Raw genomic sequence first — 25,489 nt, forward strand, 5'->3', positions numbered from 1 at the left:
GAGGGAGGCTGTTACCTCTCCCACCCCACCCTGCATGGGAAGGTGGAGTGTGCTCTGAATGATTCACATGTGGGTACAAATCCCCAGTCCAAAATTTCCCTTCCATTTCAGGATGTTATAAAATATTGGAGATCTTCCCTCTTGGTAGCTTAAAGAGTTTTTGGATGTGTGTGTGTGATCCATTAAGATCAACTTTTCCTCTGATTCTAATTAGCTGCCCCTCCAAAGTTCTTTTAGCTTCCAAAATGGCCAGCGTCTAGCCAAATACATCTTGGCAGCACTCAGGAACCAACATCACAACAGATTTTCAGGAATCTTTTGTTCCATTACTATCTGCAGCCAAGTATCTTGAGTAAACAAATGGAGGCACCAAACATCCATATATGTAGGGAGTGTTAAGTGATTATGTCTTCTGAGATAGCCTGAAGACCTCTGCAACATCTGCATGGAGGGGTGGTGAGCAATGTCACCTTGCTCTCTCCTCTTTAGTGACCCCTCCCTTTTAAGAACTGTGTGATTGATTTTATTGTAGCATGGCTTGTACTCTGTGGTGATGAGATAGCAATGTTTTGAGGTCTTTAGGTAGTGTTTTACATTTAGTACTCAGGGACAGATACCTAGTACAAAATGCATGTCCACCATCCTTGTTGTGAAGAGCATGTGGTGGCTCAAGTGGTTAAGATGCTGAATTGCAGGCTGTGGAAGGTCAGTAGTTCAGCAGTTCGAGACCGGGTGCCGCAAGACGGAGTGAGCTCCCGTCTCTAGTTCCAGCTCCTGCCGACCTAGCAGTTCGAAAGCAAGAAATTGCAAGTAGATAAATAGGTACCACTTTGGTGGGAAGGTAACAGCATTCCGTGCACCTTGGTGTTTAGTCATGCCGGCCACGTGACCACAGAAATGTCTTCGGACAGCGCTGGCTCTTCGGCTTTGAAATGGAGATGAGCACCGCAACCCTAGAGTCGGATTTGACTGGCTTTCGAGCAAGGGAACCTTTACCTTTACAGCAATCAGGAAAGGATTAGCATTCCCCCCCCAGTCCATTTTTTAAAATTGGCTTTCTGAGTCTTTGTGGTGAAACTGAAGACAAAGCCCCAAATCTCCACACCGTTCCTTTAAAAAAAAAAGTTTGTATGGGGGTTTCTGCTACAATTTGTTAAATGGATTCCATTTTGAAATGTGGGTCAGAGAGAAGCAAAGACTGTGAACAGAGAAATAACTGTGTAGTACATGTGTGTCTTTTATTAAATAATCTATGACTTGTTTTAGATATTCAATATCAGACGATGGATCTCTTCACATACATTCAGCACATGTTATGGACACAGGACGCTACCTTTGTATGGCAACCAATGTTGCTGGTATGGAGCGCAAGTGGATTGATCTACAGGTCCATGGTAAGTTCAAATAAACATGTTAGTAAACTGTAATGGACCCCTAGATTTGCAATCTCAACATTGCCAACAGGTGGAAGGATCATCATAGGACTCAATAAACCCTAGTTTTCTCCATTCCCCTGCTCAGGAGCACATGGTTTTGTGCTGTTACAAGGAGGAGGAGGAAGCTAGAGTCCAGCAGCACCTTTAAGACCAACAAAGTTTTATTCCAGGTATGAGCTTTCATGAGCATGCACACTTCTTCAGACACAATGAAATGGAAATAGAAATAACAGCCATACACACAATATACAATATATTAGAATAGAATTCTCTGACATAGCACCTCTAAGAAAAGGATGCTATTAGTTAACCCGGAGTCTCAGTTTATTACTCTTTACAATGAAGAATGTAATTAAGCATTGATGTATTTTGGAATGCTAGATCTAAATGTATTTCTCTGGTCTGGGGGCAAGAAAAATAACCGTACACAGCCAATTACTTCAAAGAAAAAGATGCTGTGAGGGCGCCTTCACGCTTGAGAGGAGATGGATGGAACCTAAGGACAGACTCTCACCATTAAGGACACATCAATCTCCAATTCTGAAATATTTATTTCCATGCTATATTCCCCCCACCAGTTGAACCCAAATAGATGATAGCCATATAACTAAGCTTTTTATTCTTTTAATATGTTTAAAAACATCTTCATTATTCTGTATGCTAATTTACTGCCCACCCTCTATATGTATGGGTGTTATTTCTATTTCCACTTCATTGTGCCTGAAGAAGTGTGCATGCACATGAAACCTTGAATAAAACTTTGTTGGTTTTAAAGGTGCCCTGGACTCTAACTTTCTTCTGTTGCTTCAGACCAACATGGCTGCCCACCTGGATCTAAGGATGAGGAGGGTATGTGTATGTCTCTCATACCTGCTTTCTGGCTCAATGCAGACTGTTCAAGCTTAGAGCTTGAATAACTTCAACCAAGGGGAGAGGAAGGACAAAATCTTGAATATGGCAGGTGTGCATAGACATCCCAGTCCCGACAGTGGTTTATCGTTTTGTGTGTACTAGTGCACCCTGATTGTTTCCCCTAGCTGGAAACATTCATATTTTTGATCCCTATGATAAATATTTGGGTTCTCAGTCAGCCCTACCAAAAATTGTTCATTGTTTTGGCCTCTTGTATTAATTTGTTGAACTGGACAGATACAAGCTTCTTTGGCTTGGTCCACATTGTAATGGCTAGCCATGGTGATAATTGCAAACTAATGACGGCCCTCTAAACACAAGCAATAAAAAAATAACAACTGCAATTTGGTGTGCGCAATCTGGTTCCCTTCATAGTCCAGTGCACTAATGTGATTCTCATAAATATCTTAATCAAGTGGACTGAGGGTTTTCATTATTAGATGCAAATTTTTACGTTCACAGACTCCCAGATAGGTCCTTGTCAGATTTTTGGTGGAAACTGTAGAAAAGAGCAAGAGTCCAGTAGCCCCTTAAAATCTAACAAAATATGTGGCGGGGTAGGAGCTTTTGGGAATCACTGCTCACTTCTTCAGATCTGAAGAACTGAGCAGTGACTCATGAAAGCTCCTGCTCCGCCACATATTTTGTTAGTCTTTAAGGGGCTACTGGACTCTTGCTCTTTTCTACTGCTACAGACAGACTAACACGGCTACCCCATCTTGGTGAAAACTGATTCATTATCTTTTGTGCCTTCTGTTAGTTCCTCCATCTATTGCTCTTGGGCCTAGCAACATCACAGTAACTGTGAATGTCCAAACCACTCTCCCATGTGAGACTACAGGAATTCCTAAGCCAGCAATCACTTGGAAGAAGAATGGGCACTTCCTTAATGTGGATCAGAATCAAAACACATTCAGGTGAAAGAAAATGTTTTCTCTCTTGTATTGTTATTTGTAGAGTCATTTGGTATGTGTGGCCCTTTACAGAGAACTATAAACAAAAAATCCCTGCTCTGAGAAGCTTTCAATCCTAAAATTGGAGAGAGGAGAGTTTATTTTTCATAATTTTTCCATAGGATTGGATTTTTGGTGAATTAAGCAACTGTAGTAAATGCTTCAGGACTTTTTTTGGAAGTAATCTGTTCCAAGAACGTTCTGGGCAGTGTTTTGTATATCATCTCATAAACCAATATAGTGACAACTGTCTAGTCAAACTGCTTACAGTTACTTTAGAAACTATCATTAAAAATTTCATTATGAATGTGTGCATTAAAACTGAGGTGTTGGCTACAGACACCACAAGTATGTGTGCTGCCTTCACAGTACAAAGATTCTGATTCCAAATCTCAGACAAGCTGTTCTGGCCTGGGTAGATGAAGACCAAGCACAACTATTCCATACAGATTTTATAAAGAAGACTAAGGAGACAGTTGCTGGAGATACTGCAAGAGGGGTAGGGGGGGGTCTCCCTTAGATAATTTATTTTATTTATTTAAAAAAATTATGCTCCCTTTCCATCCAATTAGGATCTACAAGTTGGCGAACATAAAAACATTTAAGGAATTAAAATACAATTAGAATGATAAAAAATCAATTAAAACATGTAAACATACAGTACTAGAAGGAAGGTCAAAACTTTTATTGGGGGTATAACAGACAAAACAAAAACGTCTTCATCTGTGGGTGAAAGACTCACAATAGAGGGAGGCAGAAAAATCTTCTTGGGGAGGAAGTTCCAAAGTTTTGGTGCCACAATGGAGAAGGCCCTTTCTTGGGTCACCACCCATCTAGCCTCAGATGGCAGGATCCCCTACCTGCTGCCCTCCTCCCTTTCCTTGGGACTTTTTGGAGGCAAGGTATACATCTGGAAGGTGCCAGATCTGAATTAATTTCAATTTGGACATGACTGCTTTGAGGATTGATCCAGAATCAGTCTATGGATACCACGTCTCTAAATTTACCAGGCTGATCCTGATCTGTTTTGTAATTTTGTGGCAATTTTTGCCTTGAGGGTATAGAACTGGTTTAGAAGTTCTCTTGCAATTGTGATTTTACACTCCCCCCCTCCAGCTGAGTAGCATTATTTGAACTGTACCCCCCCCCCAACAGCGGGGTTTTTTTTCCTGCAGAGAAGTATAACCAGCCCTTCTTTCTCATTGCAGGCTTTTGTCTTCAGGGTCACTAGTAATAATTTCTCCCACTATTGATGACACAGCACTCTATGAATGCATTGTATCAAATGATGCTGGAGAGGATCAAAGACTGATTACTCTCATTGTACAAGGTACAGTATACATACAGTGTTTAGCGTCATACCTTTCCTCCCCTAAAATCCCTTTGCTTTCTTTTGCATGGAGTAACGAAACAGTAACATGTCCAAGTTGTATTATATAGAAAATAGAGGGTTCATCTTGCATTCCAGTCAGGGGCTGGGATCAAGAGAAGCCTGTGCATGCATTGGGAGAAATTCCTGATTTTTCAGTTCTGTGTAGAAGCTTCTTGTGGATCATGCTGTGGCATTCCCAACTTTCAGGGGACACAGAGGGCTTTTACTGGAGATAGGAAGCAAAAAAGCCCCCGGTGGGCAGAGCACTAAATACAGCACTTGGAAAATGGATAAAGGTCGTCCAAAATTCCAAGTTAATTGTCCATAATCACAACGTTTAAAGATATATACACTTACATACATTTATATAGAACAAAGTTTGAGTCCAATGGCACCTTTAAGAACACGAAAGTTTTATTCTGGGTATAAACTTTCATGCACATGCAAACTTCTTCAGATACATGCACATGGAAACTTATACTCAGAATTAACTTTGGTGGTCTTAAAGCTGCTACTGGACTCAAATTTTGTTCTATTTCTTCAGACCAACATGGCTACCCACCTGAATCTCTAGACATTTTTATAGTAAAGGTAAAGGTTTCCCTTGCTCGAAAGCCAGTCGAATCTGACTCTAGGGGACGGTGTTCATCTCCGTTTCCAAGCCGAAGATCCAGCGCTGTTTCCATGGTCATGTGGCCAGCATGACTAAACACCGAGGTGCACGGAATGCTGTTACCTTCCCACCAAAGTGGTACCTATTTATGTACTTGCAATTTCTTGCTTTTGAACTGCTAGGTTGGCAGGAGCTGGGACCAAAGATGGGAGCTCACTCCGTCACACAGCACTAGGGTCTCGAACTGCCAAACTACCGACCTTCCAGTCTGCAGTTCATTTTTATAGACGATTGTTAAATCAAAACTGATACTTATTCATATAACTATGCAATCAGTGTTTGAAAATTTCATCTCTCTCCTTACAATTCTTCTGTTTCAGTTTTCAGGTTGAAAGCAGTTCTCTTTGGGCAGAGAAACATTGTCTGATATCGCTCTTTAATTTTAAAAAAATCTTTTTTCAATTGTTTGTGTTGCTATTATTTGTTTTATGTGCAGCAGCCAGTTTTTCATTGAATTACTGCATCTCCTTCCACCTGGGCAGTCCCACATACAGAACTTGATCTTACAACACTTACGTAGCCAATCAGATTTGCATACATGATGTCTCTGAGGATAAACAGCTGAGAGCAATACTTCCTAGATAATTCACACACATCCAGATAAGGGTTCATATGCCTTATGGCAGCAGAATATGTCAGGTTTTCAAAACGTTAAGAGAGAGTCCAGAAGAAGGGACGGTCATCAGTTGTCCGACTTCCCTTTCCCTTAAGAAGAAGAAGAAGAGGAGAAGAGATTGGATTTATACCCCGTCCTTCACTATCCAAAGGTGTCTAAGGGTGGCTTACAAACCCCTTTCCCTTCCCCTCCCCACAACAGACACCCTGTGAGGTAGGCAGGGCTGAGAGAGCTCTGACAGAAACTGCTCTTTTTTCAAGAACAGCTCTTATCAGAACTATGGCTTGCCCAAGGTCATCCAGCCAGGTGCAAGTGGAGGAGTGGGGAATCAAACCCGGTTCTCCCAAATTAGAGAACCACTTAGTCACTACACCAAATTAGACTTCTTCCTCCCATCGTCATATCTTCCGCAACCCAGAACAAATGAAGAAGTGGCTCCTCCCACTATTCATCCCAATACCCCAAACAAATTCAGCCTGTCTCAAAACTACTGAGCCTTTGCCCACATTGCTGCCTAAACTAGGAACCCATCACTGCTCCAAAAAATGGAGCACCTGGGCCAGAAACTACATGAAGATACAGAAACTGTGTGATGATATGGCCACTCCCTTCATGTCATCTTTAATAGTAGGTCTTGTAGAGTGTTTATATTATATGCCCATCAGGTTGTGCTTCTTCTGTTGGTCCTCTGAAATCCATTCAAGGTGACATAGCAATATGCAATAAACATGAATGGTCACTAGTTCTGTTTTTCCCTATTTTCCTCACTTTAGTTCCACCATCCTTGGCAGATGAAGTTACAGATCTGCTGGTAACAAAACTGTCTCCAGTAGTCATTCCCTGCACTGCATCAGGTGTTCCTTTGCCCACAATCCACTGGACCAAAAATGGGATACGACTTCCTCCTCGAGGAAATGGCTACAGAATCCTCTCTTCAGGTTACACATTTACAATGATTTTGAGGGCCTTTCTGAATTTTAACATTCCTTAAAATATGGAATATAGTGACGGTTTTGTTCTCAAAACTTTTCAATCAGTGCTGGAGCTTTTGACCAGATGCACATTTCCTGTCAACTCATGTTTCTGTACTACTACCTGCTATTTTTCTACTGCAAGTGACATCTGAAGAGACCAATTTCCAGGGAAGAAGTGGTGGAGGAATAATGGCAGGGGTGCTTCTCTGGCTCACCATTTTTCTCATGAAGCTCCTCCTTGCTTACCCGCTACCCCAGCCTAGGCATGATAGACGCATGTATCTAACCATGCATGCACAGAACATTGGTTTCCATCATTCCATGCACTCCTTTCTATTCCTGCAACCCCTTTTGACGCCCAGAGACATTCATTCCTGGGGTCTCAGTACCTGTCCAGAGGAATATCTACATGGATTTGGATGGTGCAGGGGGAAGAGGGAAAGGAATGAAATAGTTCCTCTGTGTCTTCTGTAAGGGTAGCTCTGTTGACAGAGGAGAGATGAAGGGAAAATTTCATGCTCCTCACTGCAGCATCCTGACTTATGAAGTTATTCCCTTTATGGGTCCCATAATACCATGAATGATTTGAAATAGGCTGAGGAGCAGAGAGAAATGTGGGAAAACTCTGCACTCCTGCTGTGCACACATGGGACACAGGAAGTGGGTATGGACTCCTGCAATGAGAAAAGGAGTTGGGGAGCTGCAAGGCAAATCGGTGGGTGGTGATAGGGCTTAAGCACCATTATTCATCCTCATTGATATGCAGTGGGGAACTGGGAGCCAGGCTTTTGCAAAAAGTGAGTGGACTGATGATGTGTACTTTCAGCAAAAAGACTGCAGCCATAAATAAAAGTCTTCCTACTGCTAGAAGCAGCAAGATGTGTGATAGCTCTGTTTCTGTTGCCAAAGGCTACCATCTAACCCCCTGTGGCCTCTTTCCATCCTCCTGCAAGTCTGGCACCTAATCACTAGGGATTCCCCACATCCCTGGGGTTCCAACAGACCCTGCTGCTTCAGCTCTTGAGTTTTGCTGTGAGTTTTGTCTGTATTACCTCGGACACACATGAGGACTCAGAGCTCCTTCTTTTAAAGGCTCATACATCAAGAACTTCTCTAGGAATAGATCTTTGCACCATTCTCGCTGCTTGCATTGCATAGGGCTGCCAAGCAAAGAAAATAGGGGAACAAAGCTCTGCTCATCCTGGGGGCACCTGGAGCTGAGCATGTCATGTGATTTTTCCTTCCCCTACGCTTGTATCAGGTCAAGGAATTTTTGTCTGGGAGCTCTCCTCAATACTTGCAGAGCGGCTTGTAACTGAAGGAATTGTTTGTGATTTGTACATTGACTGTACTTTGCTTTCTGAAGTGCTTGGAAACTGGTCTTGAACTGCCTGGTAGATATAAGAGGCCCCTAATCATGGTTTGACTATGCTTTGTTAAAGTTTTTGCTCCCTTTCCATAGGTGCTGTTGAAATAGCTGCTGCTCAGCTGGACAATGCAGGAAGGTACACCTGTACAGCACGGAATGCTGCAGGCTCTGCACATAGACATGTTATTCTTCATGTTCAGGGTGAGGTGGGAACTTGTATATTTCTTGTCTGTCTCAAAGAGAATTTTCATCAGAACCTTGATATCTAAGAGCATTTAGAATAGTTATATGGTACTGCCCAGTTGGAACTGTGCCACTCTATGCAGACAGGGTTTGTATGAATGAAACTCAAATCTTCCATGTGAAAAGTTCTCAGTGCTTAGAAAACTCATATGTCAGAGAAAGCCGCCCTGAGCTGCTTCGGCGGGAGGGCGGGGTAGAAATCCAACAAATAAATAAATAAAGGGGGAACCATAGTCAAGTTTGAGAAATGCTAAGTTTCTATATGCAGGGAACGTTCACACATTCAATCATGTGTTTCTCCATCTGGAGCCATGCAGTCCCAGTGGGACAGTGCTACATAATTACTTTAAATGTGTAGGTCTGTTTTAATTCAGGAATCTGTTTTCATTTAAATAATATGTACATGCTTTTTTAAAGTAAACTTTTGTTGCTTAAAGCAACAGGGTTACTTACTGTAAAGGGGAAGCAACCTGCCCCCACCTAGTTGTCATTAATGGATTTCTGATTTGTGAATAGGGATGGGCATGAATCGGCTGACAAACTAAACTTCGTCATGAATTTTGGCCAGTCCGTGGATCGTGAAGCAATGTTTCTGAACGGAAGAACCACTGTGAACACAGTTCACGGTGGTTCGTGAAGAGCAGAAAGCAGGGGTTTAAACCCCTGCTTTCTACTCTTCACAAAAAACAGCTGTGGGAAGCTCCCTGCCACTCAGCTGTTTGAATTAAATGGCCCTCAGCTATTTAAACCCCTGCTTTCTGCTCCCTATGAAAAGACAGTGGGAGCAGAAAGCAGGGGCCCATTTAAACCAAATTAGCTGAGTGGCACTGCTAACATTGCTTTCTGCTCCTTGCAAAAAGCTCACTGGCATTTAAACCAAACAGCTAAGTAGCTAGGAGTTCCCTGCTGCTCAGCTGTTTGGTTTAAATGCCCCCCTGCTTTCTGCTCCCTGTGAAAAGCCACAGGGAGCAGAAAGCAGGGGTTTAAACTTTGGCTCATGTACTGATATGAACTGGTTCAGTTTGTGAACCAGTGTATTGGTTCATGGTTAGGTTCATGGTTCAGCTACAAACTCTGAACCGAACTGCGAAACTACAGATTGTGCCCATCCCTATTTGTGAAGGCTGAACTTTGGCTCCTATTGACCTATTCGGATGGTTTTTCATAATACTTAGGATGAATTGGTGACTTGGTTGGCTTTCCTTCTGAAATCCTAGCCCTTTCTTGGTATACTAATTTGGCTTGGATGGTGAACATGGTAACTCATGGATGCCCATGCCTTACCATTTAAGGTCCTGATTTTACTATATTTTAATTTGAACCTAAGAGAGCTAAGAAGGCAGTGTAATGGCTTGAACCTAGGTAGGAGGAAACTTGAAGCAAATATGATCAAACATGGTCTAGAGACCATTTGAAGGCCTATTCTGTGATGGTGATGGCAGCAAAGAATACTTATTTCTCTGATACCATCAACTTGAAAAACAAAAATATTTTACTAATGGAACAAAAAACACCAAGAATTTGGTCTGGATTCTGCTGACTTTTGCACTGATAAAGAATACCCTGAAAAGTTAGCCCTGAAAAAGTACTGCTGGGGATCATGCAGACTCTGGGCTGCAGTGAGGAGGCAAATCAGGCAAGGCTGTCCCACCTCTCTCTTATGCAAATGGAAAAACAAATGGGATTCAGTCACCTGTTACTACTCCACATGAGGAGGAATGAAGACTGCACTAAACTGACAAACTAGCTTTGTAAGCAGATAACTGAGTCCAAAGTGGTTATCTTACAGACATCTCATTGTCCAACGTTTGCTGTGTTTATAATGACTGATCCAATATGAATTTGTTAATTTACAATGGGTCCATCTTCCGGTATCTGCAAATGTATGTATCTCACCATTTGTGTGAACTTTTTGCTAGACTGCATTGTGAAGAGATGAGATTATGATTATAATGCAAAAAGAGCTATGGAAATCAGCTCTTTTTATGTGAACCTCTATATTCCAGAACCACCAGCTATCCAAGTACCATCTGGAACACTTGAAGTTATTCTAAATAATCCAGTTCTCTTACCATGTGAAGCAGTAGGTGTACCTCGTCCTGTCATAACATGGCAGAAAGAAGGCATCAATGTTGTCACAACAGGTATTCTGGTTTGCTTTACAATTTTTCTGGTTTTTTTTTACATTTTGTAACATGCAGCATCACACTTTGGTACCCTCAGAAAGTATTACCATTCATAAATGTTGCACTATTGGTGTGTTATAGCAACCATTTGCCATGATTTGGCTCTGTGGATAAGAGAATCTAACTGCAAATGATTACCATAGTGCACCAATAGCACAATAGCCAATGATGTGCAGATGTAACCGAAAAGCATCTGCTGGTTCACACATGTATGTTCATCATTTGCTGACTGCAACATCAAGTGATAACTTACATATGAAAACAGCCCATATGAAAACAGGTCTTTCATTTCACCTCAAAGGACATAATGCTTTTTACAGGAATTATTCCACCTATTCCATTGCCCATCATTGAATGTACAGTGATCAACAGAAGTTAAATGAAGGACTTATGTGTAAGAACCAGATCTGAGAAATGCCTGTCCAACTTCATCTTGAAAAATCCAAGAGAAAAGAATTCACAGCTGCACTAGGAAATTTATTCCACTACTTTATTCTCACAGTGATGAGAATTTGGGCTTATTGCTTCAATGTCTTGGCTTGTTTTTATTTACTTGTTGCTATTGTTGTTTAAACTGTAAGCCAGCCCAAGTGTGTTCTGGAGAGGCAGCATATACATTTTCAGACAAATGAATGTTACTCTTTATGTTTTACCTATCTCTTGCTGCCAGAGCTTAAATCCATGGTAATTTTAATGTTCTCGCTGGATTCATCATTTAGCTATTCCTTCTTTCTGACATCAGGGTAAACATCTGAAACAGCATAAATATTTTCCCCTGTTAGATTAGACATATGCAGTTCCTTCAGTCTTTTGTCAGATTCTGATTTAAACTGTCCTTGCTCTCCCCCACAGTGGCTGTCCTATTTAGCACATTTCTTACATGCATTCTAGGTAACAGGTATACCATTCTGCCCAGTGGAAGTCTGCAGATCACAAGAGCTACAGTTGAAGATGCTGGAACATATATGTGTGTTGCTCAGAATCCAGCAGGCACTGCCCTTGGGAAGATCAAATTAAAAATTCAAGGTAAGTTTTGCCTGCCAATTACAATTTTCTTGATTTGAGTCCAGTAGCACCTTAGAGACTAATTGGTGAGCTTTGACTCTTGAAAGCCTTGTTGGTCTTCTGGATTCAAACCTGGCGGTTCTATTGCAAACCAACATGGTTACCCTCTGAAACTATACAAATTTCCTGTTACCGGAAATTATGCCATAAAGCATTATGGGTATTATTCTTCGAAAGGAGATGCTATTAACTGAACTTTGTCCTGGTAATCATCACCAAGTAGGGAGAGCAGGATAATGTACTTACGAGTGTTTGCTTTTATCTTCTGCTCGAGAAAAAAAGAGATCAATGATTTGGGGAGAGATGTAATCCTTGTGCCTGCATAGGTGCTGTGTATATGGGACTAGAGCTTGGAGATAACAGAATGAGCCAGGCCATAGGGTCTTGAGGTGGAAGGGCTTAGGGGAAGCAAACACTCGTGAGAAACAGACAGAATTTGGTCTGTTATCTCCAAGCTCTAGTCCCATACACACAGCACCTATGCAGGGACAAGTTAACATGGATAGAACAGGAATGCGTGTGAGGGCCTTGACCACCGCCTATGCATGCTTACCCAAAAGTGTACATAGTGTCTGTTGTTGTTGTTCAGTCGCACAGTCGAGTCCGACTCTTTGCGACCCCATGGACCACATCACACCAGGCCCTCCTCTCTTCTGTCGTGCTCCGGAGTTTGCTTAATTTCATGTTCATTGCCTCGATAACACTGTCTAACCATCTCATCCTTTGCCGTCCCCTTCTTCTTTGACCTTCAATATTTCCCAGCATCAAGGTCTTCTCCAGTGAGTGCTCCCTTCTCATTTGGTGGCCAAACTATTTGAGCTTCAGCTTCAGTATCTGGCCTTCCAGGGAACAGTAAGGGTTGATTTCTTTTAGGATTGACTGATTTGATCTCCTTGCAGTCCAGGGGACTCTCAAAAGTCTTCTCCAGCATCATAGTTCAAAAGAATCTATTCTTCGGCACTCGACCTTCCTTATAGTCCAACTCTCACAGTCATACAGTACTACTGGGAATACCATTGCTTTGACCATACGGACTTTAGTTGGCAGGGTGATGTCTCTACTTTTTATTATGCTTTCTAGGTTTGTCATCACTTTCCTCCCAAGGAACAGGCATCTTTTAATTTCATGGCTGCAATCACCGTCTGCAGTGATCTTGGATCCCAACATAGTGTCTGCACACATACAAACTGTATATTTGTCAGCTCTGTCCTCATAATTGGGAATGCTGGGTCAGGAAATCGCCCTTCTTTGATGAGCTGCAGCCTATACATGCATAATTTGTACATGCATAGACACTATGCACATGTTTGGAGAAGCCAGATAAACCAGCCAGGTCAGCACACTCAGACACAAGCAAGTTAGGGGCAGCCTGTTTACTCCAGCTCCTCCTCCTTGTCTTTTCATATTGGCATTCTGCTATATATCCTGTGTATACAGAGGTAAAGTAAGTGAGCAGAATTCATGGGAAGGTAACCCTTGTAAAAGCTCACTGGAAATGATGACCAACTTTTTTCTAGCAGCTCAGGGAGGCCTCCACATCTCTATTTATTTCCATAAAGAAGTTCTGAAAATTTCAGTACAAGTTAAATCCCAGCAGTTTCAAACACAAGGGACTTTTATTTATATTGACTCTACCAAAGACAACAGTCATATACCCTCTACTCCAGCCACTAACATGGCACAGTCTCTCTTTTAGAATAATGTTTGTTGTTTCCCTGCATTTACACTAGCCAAATAATGAAAGAAGGTGTTCTATGCAGAAGGCCAGTCTCCAGATCTAATGCTGAGAGGAGAAGCAAAAAGAAGGCAAAAGGCTTTTTTAAGAGAGAGAGAGAGAGAGAGAGAGAGAGAGAGAGAGAGAGAGGGTGTTCCTCATATTTAATCAACAAGAACATGATGGGAGATGATGCTCCTGTTATGTGCAATTGATTCCTTTGTTTTCATTCCCCTCCCCCCCCCCCAGTTCCTCCAGCTATCAGACCTCACCCAAAGGAATATGTCGTTGTTGTGGATAAGCCAGCCACTCTATTGTGTGAAGCAGAGGGCTATCCAGCTCCTGAGATTGCATGGCACAAAGATGGGCAGCAGATCGTAGAGTCCCTGAGACAGCGAATTCTCAGCACAGGAGCTTTGCAGATTGCATTTGCTCAGACTACTGATGCTGGACGTTACACATGCACAGCTACAAATGTGGCTGGATCGGGCAGCTCTAGTGTGGAACTCACCATTCATGGTAAGTAAGATTAGGTCTGGACAACCCAGGGGATTGCCTGGGAACACCAGACACTGCAGCCTTATTAAGTCCATAGGCATTCTAAACAATTGTTTAACATTTTATATTATATATACATTCACACATACAAACACACATATATATATCTATAGTTCCTGTCTTGCTACTTAATCTTGCTTGTAGAATCTATGAACAATACAGAGTCAGGAGCAGGAGATTTTGCACAAGGGTCTAGTCCCAAGACATAAATTAATGGGATGCCCTTGCATATTCTGACACCAGTCTCTTGGTTCAGTTTGATTTCTGAGCCAATTGTGAAAAAGGGCTTTCCTCATCTAATAGTTTGTTCAAAGTACACGTGCTCTGATCGATCCATATTTTCCTTTTCATACAGTTATCGTCAGTGCATTATTTATTTATTTATTTATTGCATTTGTACCCCGCCCTCCCGCGAACAGGCTCAGGGTGGCTTACACGGGGGCACAAGCCCATACATAAAAACAGTATAAAACATTAAAAGCTATTAAGTCACAACAAAAACAAATAAAGTGCTCCATACAACAAGATGGTCTCTGAAGATAGTATCGATCATTTCATTAGGGTGAAATTGTCCTGTCGATGGTCCAATGATGAATTTCCACCAAAATAACAGTAAATACACAAGCAAATAGATCAAATTCTAACCATCATGTAATCATTCCCTGGTCATGTTTATCAGCATTTATAATAGCTGGAGTATATTGCACCCTTATCCTGATTATCTAAAAAAAAAAAGACAGATTATAAATGAAATAAATAAATAAATGTTCCAGCCCCTTCCTGATAATCAGTTGAACCATTACCACTATTAAATAGCCAGTAATTGGTTTTGTGTATCCAGTCCTAAGTTCGACCTGTAAGATGCTGAATTTTTTTAAAGTTAGAAACATAGTTTTAAATATAATTTTGGAACATAAAAAACCTTTCTCTATAACAAACTGCAGTATCTATCTTAAATTACTTTCTTGCACAGTTTACATGTCTCCTCTAATGTACTGTTAGAGTGCTACCATCCTTCTTACAAACTGTGTGTCTTTCCCTGTTATAATTTATTCAGTGAAGTCTACATAGCATGAAGGCTTTTAGACAAAATATAACAATCATTGAAATGGCTTTCCACGTTAAATTAAATCGGTCAGGCTAAATGGTGTTTAATACTGGGATATGAGTGTAATACACACTGCTTAATACTGTGACTTAGTAAAAGCCTGATAGGCTATGGAATGCAGCTAGTCTTCCTCCCCCCCCCCTTATATTCATGCAGTCCCACCAAAGATACAGAATACAGAGGACCAGTACTCAGTGGCTGAAAATTCACAAGTTGTTTTACCATGCCCTGCTGATGGAATCCCAACACCATCTATAAACTGGAAAAGAGATGGATTTCTTTTAAAGAACACAGTGGGAAAACACACAGCTGTGCAATATGGAAATCTCATTGTGGACAATGCCGTGGTAAGCATCCATTCAATAAATGATACCCGGGAGGGAGGGAGGAAGCAATTGACCTATTTTTCTCCTGGGGGGGAAATAGAATGTTTCGAAAAATGGTTTTAAAACAATCATTTTGGAAAATGTGCATTGCATTGCCTTGTGGGGAGGAATATATACACTTCAACCTGCACAATAGAGTAGATTGTTTGGTGGTCATCTGGAATGTATTTTTGCTTGCCCTGAGTCCATAAGAAACCTGGAGCTCAGTAGTGATGGGGCTCAGTAGTGCCCCAGCCGTTAGCTTTGCAGCCATTTGCTTGGGATGGATATCAAAGTGCTCTGATAGGCTTCCTACATACAGGTCTGTGGAGGGCATCTACTGTGTGCAGATCCTATGGCGCTAGAATGTCACAACACAGATTCTGCATACTTAGTCTCTCCGATCAGCTACTTTTCCAAATTGAGAAGCAGACTATCAACTTCAGTGAATGGGAATGGGGTGCATGGAGTCAACATCTCCAAGGAAAGGTTCAGGTTTAGTTCTGATCCTGCCACCATGTTTACAGCAGTATCTTTATGCAAGTCCATTGGCATGGCGTCATTGGTGACCATATAGCGGGAGGTTAATATGATAAAACATGCAAGTCCTAAAGAATGTGTTCAGAACAATGTTAAATCTAATCCATTTAACATCTAGTGTATTTGCTTTAGAAAGACCAGCTAATTAACTTCTAAAGCTCCGCCATGTCTCTAGCATTTCTAGTTTTTTTGTTTGCAAAAAAATCATGTCAAGTAATTTTCCTTGCTGATAGCAGCGAGAATTTTGTATGCAAAATATTGGAAAGTGAACCAGGTACCAACAGATGATGAACTGATTGAAAAGATTTTAGAAGTGGCTGAAATTGACATTTTATTGGAAAGGCTAAAAGACCTTGACAACCAAGAGCTGGAAGAGATATGTGTTAAACAAAGGAAAGATGTATGTTTGCTTGTAGAACTTGATCTAAGTGGCTTAAATTGTTAGATAATTCTCTGTGCTCTACTGTTTCACAGATGTCATAACCCATACCTTGTCCCATCCCTACCTTACTCTTTCTCCTTGCTGACATGCATGAGTAAAACCATGCCTATCCCAGCCTAATAATTTGACTAATTCAAATCTAAATCTAAATTTGTCACATGCCTTTGAAAGCCCCTTGAGTACAAAAGACCATTATATTAATTGCACTATGTTGCATGGTAATTATAAAAGCCATTCTTTTTTTCCCCTGCCTACAGCCTGAAGATTCCGGTAATTACACCTGTGTTGCTATCAACCATTATATTAATTGCACTATGTTGCATGATAATTATAAAATCCATTCTTTCCCCCCCCTGCCTACAGCCTGAAGATTCTGGTAATTACACCTGTGTTGCTACCAATGTTGCTGGCGAAGACAGCCACACTGTCCGTTTGACAGTCCACGTGCTCCCATCCTTTATTGAACTACCTGGAGACATAGCTTTAAACACAGGAGAACGGCTTCACTTAACTTGTAAAGCAACTGGAATTCCTCTACCTAAAATAACATGGACCTTTAACAATAATATTATCCCAGGTAAGCGAACTCCTGGAAACTAGTTTTTCAGCAAAGAATGCTTATAATGTGATTTTGACAACATTTCTGACAGTGTAATATGACAATAGCTGTTATTCTAGAATGATTGCATTTTTGCCATAGAATTGTTATGTGCCTTTTGGGAACTATGTTCTTTACTTGGTAGAGGGTATTACATTCCTGACCTAAATTGGATCAGCTTCTGTTTGGCAAAGGAAGCTGCAAACTTTTGAGTTATAAAGCACAGATCTTTAGTAGACATTGGAAAAGCGACATTGTTGGTTTCCTTAAACCATTGTTTTACATGATGCCTGAACTTGAGCTAGTGTGTATACAATGATATATGTGATCAAAGGAACTCAAAATGTGTAGGGCAGTTAACAATTAATTTGCAACTTTTTAGTATGCAATCAGTGGACCAGTTCCTTTGTTCATCATTGATTCTGGAGTCGCACCACAGTCCCTGCCAAATCTTTAATGCCAATGGGCAGAGTGAGTAGATTTTGTAGGGGTAGACTTGTTGATGAAGGTGGGGGGGGAGAGGAGCAAGCACTCGGATAACTAGAGCAGCACTCCCTGTCCATTATAAAACCTTCTTTTGACAAGCATGACAAAGAAATAACAGCAAATTCTCAAAGAACAATGAGTGATAATACAAAATGGGGGGTGCTATATGTTTTGTTTTGTTTTTTTGCCTGGGAGCATCTGAAAATAAACCTAAGTATCAAAGCCTTTTAAAACAGTTTGGACTAACTACTAAAAAATTAATATATCTAAATTTTAAACCACTGAATATCTTGTTAACTCTTGCAGTCACAATATGGTCAAGTTTAGGTGCATCTTTGCCAGAAAGGAATTCAACAATTGCAGGATAACTAGCAAAAAAAATCCTAAACATAAAATACAGATCAAAACATCTTTATTAAGTTGTATGCTAATTTGCTGTTCACCCATGTAGAGGCACCTGCCTATATATATGAACTGTTAACTTCCATTTCAATGTATATGAGGAAGTGTGCATGCACATGAAAGCTCATATCTTGAATAATTTTTTGTTGGTCTTAAAGGTGCCACTTGACTCAAACGGAAGTACAGTATGGCATAGAAAAGGTGTGCTTGACAGTGGCCTCCACTAAAGACCTTTAGCACAGAGTAGCATAGGAGGTGCTGTACATCCAGACCTGGGTATTTATGATTGAAGCTGGCTTATGCTTTTATTTTCCTTTTTCTTCCCCCTTTTCTCCTTCTCCAGCACAATACGATGATGTAAATGGACTCAGTGAACTTGTTATCAAAAGAGTGTCTAAAGAAGACTCTGGTACCTATGTGTGTACAGCAGAAAACACTGTTGGTTCTGCCAAGGCTCTAGGCTTTGTGTATGTTAAAGGTATGTATTACTGGTAAATTTGGGAATAATTTAATTGACTTTCAGTTTGGCATTGTATCTGACAACAATAAGGGGAAATATGTTGTCAAAGGCTTTCACGGCCGGAGTTCATTAGTTGCTGTAGATTTTCCAGGTTGTGTAGCCATGGTCTTGGCATTGTAGAACCTGACGTTTCGCCAGTAGCTGTGACTGGCATCCTCAGAGGTAAAACTTGAAACAAATTTTCTTCTGCAAAAACCAGGGTGTAGTTGGCCCCTATCAGCAGTAGGATTTGAAACGTCTTGGACAAATCAGTACTAAATTCACATAAATTTTAAATTCTGTGGATTTCTTACATTCAAAATCGTTGAAAGGCTCAGAAATGCATAAAACCTGGAAGTGCATCCTGTCTGCGGGAGTAGTGTGCATTTATATACCATATCACCCTCCTTTCAGTGGCTCCTTTCACGATGATCCTCAAACAGTGATCCCCAGGTTTCTCAGACAGCCTTGTGGGTTGGGGGCTGCCATAAGAGAGTGAACTTGCCACCTCTTTCCATAAACACAACTTCACTGATAAAAGAGACAGGGTGGCAGTTTCACCCTGTTCTCTTCACTGCACCCCTAAACCTGTATGGCAGGTTTCCCAGGTTCTAAAAGGACTTCTAGGGGCAAGGGAACATCATGAAATCTCCATGTGAAGCACCTTCCACCTGTAGATAGCTGGATCCTAGAACAGGATTTTGTTTAAAAGGTGAGTCTTAACCCTGAAGTTGAAAATTCATGCCAGAATTTCAATTTTTGATAAAACATGAGTTTTAAATTAACTTTCAAACATCTAGATTTGTCATTACTTTTTACTGTTTTCAATCTGAGTTGGTTTTTCTAGATGGCTTCATTTTTTTGTTGTTTGAATCCCGCTTCATTTCTATCCAGTTGCTGAATCTTCCCTCTCCCCCTTCAGAGCCTCCTGTCTTCATGGGAGATTATCATTCCAGTCGGATTGAGCCTCTGGGCGGCAACGCTGTTCTCAACTGTGAAGTTAGAGGAGACCCACTTCCAACAATTCAGTGGAGCAAAAAAGGAGTTGCTATTCAGATAAACAATCGAATCCGACAACTCGCTAATGGATCTCTTGCCATCTATGGCACAGTAGTAAGTCATTACTCAAAATCTGTACTGATGTGACATATGTGTAGTAATTGAATTAAATAATTACACTGGATTTATCTATCACATCAGCATCCCACCCTTCATCCAGGTTGCTCAGGGGAGCTGCATAAATAGAACAACCCTATATTCATAAAAAAGAGACTATGGATTAAAAATAAATTATAGTTCTGTTCTTTGTAATTGGCATAACATCCCCTTTATTAATCTATCACTCCTACTAACAGCAAACCTGATGGTTCCATTCCTATCAGCAGGGCAGTGATATGGTGCCAAAGACAGACAACAGAGGGGATTCAACACACTTAAGCAACTTCCAAGATACACATAAAATGTTAGTTTGTTAAAAAATATTAGTAAATGGGGTATTAGTATATTAGAATATGGGGTTGCCATAAATTGGCTGCAACTTGACGGCACTTTCCACTACTTCTATGGCACATATAAACAGTGAGTGTTTCTGCAGCTGTTAATATAATGCAAACTCATTCTTATTCCCTGATGCATAGTACTTATTTCTGAGCCTCAGGTGCATGTATTGCAATGTACATTGGGAGTCAAATCTAGACTGATTACTCATCTTGTAATACGCTTGTTTTTTTCTTTAGAATGAAGATGCTGGAGAATATACATGTATAGCTTCAAATGATGCTGGTGTGGTAGAACACAGTGTGACCCTAACACTGCAGAGTGAGCCATAAAATTGTATTCTTAATATTGGGTGCTGTGATATTTACAGTTGGACATATTTACTGCATGTCAAATTCAGAAGAAATGACTTGCCAGTGTCCATAGTGGGCTTCATAATCCAGGCTGGAACTACGTGTTATGTCAGCAAACATGGGTCATCAGCCCCGTGTTTCCCAAATACCAGAAATGTGGATGTAACCAGGGGTCATTCTGTAGAAAAAGAGGTGCAGGAGCTCATTGGCATAACTCATTAACATAACTCATTTGCATATGCCACACCCCCTGACATCACCGGAAGTGTGTCAGAAGGCAACACCCACCGCTCAGGCTCCACTGGACTGTTTTGGATTGCTAGGTATTTTGGGGGGGGAGAACGTGCAGATCTGTCCTCGCAGAGGAGGGAGAGCTTGTACCTTAATAAAACTTGGTCTTAAAGGTGCCACTGGACTGTTTTGGACTGGGGCCAGGGGGGGGCTCTGCAACTTACCTGGCTGCTTCTTGCTCTGACTGAGGGCTGCTGGGAGCAGGGGGTGGGGCTTGTTGCATGTGCTCCGTTCCCGTGCGCTCCTGCAGGAAATGACCCATGGATGTAACTACTGAACACTTTCATAGAAGCATAGAATCATATAGTTGGAAGGGGCCTCCAGGGTCATCTAGTCCAATCTCCTGCACAATGCAGGAAATTCACAAATATCTTCTCCCCACACATCCCCGGTGACCCCTGTTTCCTGCCACTTTCCCCCTACTTCTTGATTTCTTCCCCACTCCCCATGCCTGTCTTTTATATATCTACAATTGGGCCTTTTTGTCCAGGTAGGAATATAAAGTCACAGAGGCTTGTCAAAATTCAGAAACATTTCAGCTTTATTTTTAGTTATTGCTCAATGCTTATGTATTACTGAGCATACCATGGGAGGAGTACATGAAAAAAAGGAAGAGCGCCTTTGCACTTATTGATTTATTGCCATATTCAGCAAGCTGGGAACATTCTGTTTTTCTTAGGTGCGCCTGTTATTACAATTGAACCTGTAGAGACCATTGTTGATGCTGGAACCACAGTAGTCCTGAACTGCCAAGCGGCCGGAGAACCTTCTCCAACCATTGAATGGTCTCGCCAAGGCTGGCCTCTCCTCAGTCAGGACCGAATTATCACTTTGACTAATGGCTCCTTGCGTATTGCAGTTGTGCAGAAAGAGGACACTTCTGAATATGAATGCGTGGCTAGAAATCTCATGGGCTCCGTCCTTGTCAAAGTGCCTGTCATTGTTCAAGGTTGGTGCTGAGAGTTACGCCGCCTTTTCTTTTTGTCGGATGAGGAGTTCTTGGGTAACTCCAAATCTTGCATGCTATCAAGCAAAGTGGGGCCAATAAAGAGAGACCACATTTCCTATTTACATCTCTTGTGGTCTAGAACAGTAGTTTACAAACTGGGTTCCACAAGATGGTTGGTGTTGTGCTGCAAGAAATAAATTCATTAAAAATTGAAGGCTCCCATCTTCTCTGCATGACTCACAGCTTTGCAATTGTCTTCTTCCAGTTAACATCCATTGGATGCAGATAATACTATCACATCTCTGCATTAGATAGTGTTGGGTCATTCAATGTCTCCCAGTGCAGAGATGCAGAGATCCCAATGCAGAGATGCAGAGTGTATAGTTCTTACTTGTATGTACCATAAAACAAAACATTCTCAAGGGTAAGAATGAAGTGTGCCTCCAATTTTAATTCAAGAAAAAGTATACCTCACCTATCATAATTCTGAGAAACATTACCTTGGAAGCCTGAATAGGTTAGTGGCTTTCTGCATTTTCAGGTATAGAACCCACAGATCTTCATCAATCATTTGTATTCCAGTATTCCCCTAAGAAGCACTGTTATTGCAATCCAGGAGGTAGCCCAGGTCAAGCCTGGTTGGGTTCAAAGATGACATCAAACAACTTCAAACCATTAAACCCGCCTTGCAATATGGGACCCCTCTTCAGTTTTTTCTTTACATCATGTATCCATCTTTTTCTTCTTTTTTCTTTCTCCTTCTCTAAACATGAACAAAGAAAATCCATCACTGTTGTGACCAGGGGTCGTTTTGTAGAAAAAGAGCTAGGGGAACTCATTAGCATAACTCATTAGCATATGCCACACCCCCTGACATCACCGGAAGTGTGTCATAAGGCCACACCCCCTGACATCACCGGAAATGTGTCATAAGGCCACACACCCCGCCCCCAACGGTCCCGGCCACCGCCGCCAGCCTTGCAGCTCCACTGCCAAGCCCCATGAGGGGCCCGGCGGTGGACCTGCAAGGCCGGCGGGAGTGCAAGGAAGCCCCGCGAAGGCCCTCCCTGGCCCCAGGCAGGCAGGGGTGGGGAGAGGCAGGGAGGAAGCAACTTACCCTCCCTCTTCTCCTGCCTCCTCCTGGCTGAATGAGGGCCGGAAGCGGGGCGGCCGGAAGCAGGGGGCGGGGCTTCGTCATGTGCCCCGCCCCCCGTACCTCACCCAGGGGAACCGCGATCCCCCGCGATCCCCCCTGAAATGACCTCTGGTTGTGACTATTTTCCATTATATGTGGGTTGTGCTGAAATACAAAGTGTTTGAGACAAGACAGGCTTCCAGCCATGGCCTGGGGGCCCATTTGTTCCTGTGTGATAATTGGGGGTGGGGGCAAGGATGATTTTGGACAATTGGGCCCAGCATTGGCTGTCAGCCAGTCAACTTTCAAGGAGTGTCCTGTGGCCTGCCCCAGAGGCCAGCCCATCACAGAATGAGAGGGGCACACAGACCTGTGGGCTTGTCTCCAGCGTGCAGCTCAGATTGCAATTCAGTGGTGGGTTGTGCTGAAATAAACAATGATTGAGACAATCAACACTTTTTTTCAATTTATCAATTCAGTTTTTAAAGAGGGAAGAAGAAACAAAATACACATGCCTGACTATGAGATGAACATTGACTAAAATAATTGCAATTATTCTGTTGCAGTGCATGGTGGCTATTCTGAATGGCTGGAATGGCAGCCATGTAGTGTAACGTGTGGCCAAGGTATTCAGAGGAGGATCCGTCTCTGTAACAATCCTCTCCCTGCAAATGGTGGACGACACTGTATGGCGACTGATTCTGAGATACGCAATTGTCAGAACAAACCCTGTCCAGGTAAATTGTATCAACTACATTTCAGTGCAATCCTAAAAACACTTTCATGGGCGTATATCCCGGTGAACAGAGTTGCATGGGGTTTTGAATAGACGTACTTATGATTGCTGTCTCTGTATAGTAATATCTAGCCTTTTGGGTACCAGAAACCCAGAAGTCAGTTTTGTTCATATGGGCCACAATTAAAGGGAATAATTAGTTACAATAATCTCAATCCCGGGCAGGGGCGGGGGTGTCCATACACTTCTATTGTAATACATTATGTGGTCTTTCTTAATGTTATATTTCTTTCTCTGTTTTGTTTAGTGGATGGCAACTGGTCAGGGTGGGGTTCCTGGGAAGAGTGTTCTAAAACCTGTGGCCAAGGTAACAAGACAAGAACCAGAACTTGTAGCAACCCTCCAGCCCAACATGGTGGAAGGTCATGTGATGGCAATGCTGTGGAGTCAATCATGTGTAACATTAGGCCTTGTCCAGGTGAGACAATAGAAAGATCTTAGTGATGGGCATGAACCAGCCTTCATATGGATTCCCTTCTCTTCTTTAAGTTGTTGATCCTCTGTTTCTTTGCTGTGTCAGTCTTGATTACGTGCTACATTCCAAGCCAAAAACAAGTCCAAAGACTAAGCGTTTGCATTTCTTTCTCTCAAAAAGAAATCAACTGGTATACATTACAAATTAGTGAATTACCCAAGGTCATAACAGAGAAGCCGTAGCAGGAATAACAACGAGACTTGGTCCAGCTAAGTGACCTAATAATCAAATTGTATGTTTCTTTTGTGTTCTGCCTCTTTTATGGAACACCACTTTATGGGTTTACTTGATTTCATAACTGCTTTATATACAAAATGTTCAGTTGACTCTAAATCATTAGATAAAAGCGAACAGAAACATCACTAAAACTAGCATTAAAAGTCAACTTTAAAGACCTATATTAAGAACCTGGCAGAGAAGAAAGGTCATAATTAAATGAATATAATAGGTACAGCTGCATGATTTCTCAGGGGATTCCAGAACTTTGGACAACCATATAAAAAGCTTTGCTCCAAATAGATACCAAACTGGCATTTACCGGTGGAATTGTTGGAATACTAGACCTATAGAATTATTTTTTTTTCTCCAACACTAAGCCAGAAGGGACAGTGTTTTGGACCAACTGATATTTCCATATTTTACTCAAAGGCAGCTCCATGTAGGGTGCATTACTTAAGTCAAATCTAGAAGTAGCCAAACCATAGGTGCCAGTGGCAAGCTCTGTTTCAATAATGGGTGGGACTGACAAATCAGCTGCAGCTGATGAAAGGCGGTCCTGATCACAGGCGTTATTTGAGATTCCAAAAGCACCCCACATATGGCAAACCTAATCTTCTGTGGAGCTTTTAGCGCCATTTAGAGTAGGCATTTCCCCAGACATCTGGTCTACCACCACCATCAATTCTGCCTTGAGCATCATATGGGTGGCAAAGGTAGAAGGTAAACGTAATAAATACATAAACACAATTCCGTTTTCTCTGGAGTGAGGTTCAGATAATTTATGCTCATCTAATCCATTATAGTCTCCAAATTCAAGTTTGCTTTGTGTAAAGGTGGAGAGTGATGGGCAACGTTCATTAGTACAACCACCACTCTCCACACACTAAGTAGGGAGGGGGTAGCTGGTATGCCTCAAGGAACCTGACTTGTCTCTGGGGCTTCTGGATGCTGATAAGAACATGAGAGAAGCCAATGTTGGATCAGGCCAACAGCCCATCTAGTCCAACACTCTGTCACACAGTGGCCAAAAATACCAGGTAAATCTGGACAAAGACGACCCGATCAGTAAACAAGTATAAAGCCAACAGTCGTGATAGTCTGACCCACAAATCAAACAGTCATTAAGACTTATAAAGAATGCTATCTATGTATTACAATCTGAAGCACTACAACATGATAAACAAATCATAAGAAAATCCTTGAACCAAGGTACATAATCAACGTCGTCTCTGGATTATATAACAACCATCAGGAGGTTCAGCA

General features: G+C 41.7%; 1 protein-coding gene across 1 annotated transcript in view; it reads left to right on the plus strand.

Annotated features, from left to right (window-relative positions):
• The window catches only part of HMCN1 (hemicentin 1), a 234,521-nt gene that overhangs the window by 180,291 nt on the left and 28,741 nt on the right, over positions 1–25,489 (plus strand). Inside the window, exons 65-80 of the mRNA XM_015415242.1 lie at positions 1,267–1,394; positions 3,109–3,265; positions 4,510–4,631; positions 6,736–6,900; positions 8,399–8,506; positions 10,555–10,692; positions 11,626–11,760; positions 13,763–14,032; positions 15,336–15,526; positions 16,890–17,103; positions 18,356–18,490; positions 19,434–19,624; positions 20,248–20,329; positions 21,332–21,601; positions 23,303–23,473; positions 23,780–23,950. Coding sequence (XP_015270728.1) covers positions 1,267–1,394; positions 3,109–3,265; positions 4,510–4,631; positions 6,736–6,900; positions 8,399–8,506; positions 10,555–10,692; positions 11,626–11,760; positions 13,763–14,032; positions 15,336–15,526; positions 16,890–17,103; positions 18,356–18,490; positions 19,434–19,624; positions 20,248–20,329; positions 21,332–21,601; positions 23,303–23,473; positions 23,780–23,950 — 2,648 coding nt within the window. The remainder of the gene's footprint in view (positions 1–1,266; positions 1,395–3,108; positions 3,266–4,509; positions 4,632–6,735; positions 6,901–8,398; positions 8,507–10,554; positions 10,693–11,625; positions 11,761–13,762; positions 14,033–15,335; positions 15,527–16,889; positions 17,104–18,355; positions 18,491–19,433; positions 19,625–20,247; positions 20,330–21,331; positions 21,602–23,302; positions 23,474–23,779; positions 23,951–25,489) is intronic.

Source organism: Gekko japonicus, unplaced genomic scaffold (assembly GCF_001447785.1).
Source record: "Gekko japonicus isolate JY-2015 unplaced genomic scaffold, Gekko_japonicus_V1.1 scaffold269, whole genome shotgun sequence".
Lineage (NCBI taxonomy): Eukaryota > Metazoa > Chordata > Lepidosauria > Squamata > Gekkonidae > Gekko > Gekko japonicus.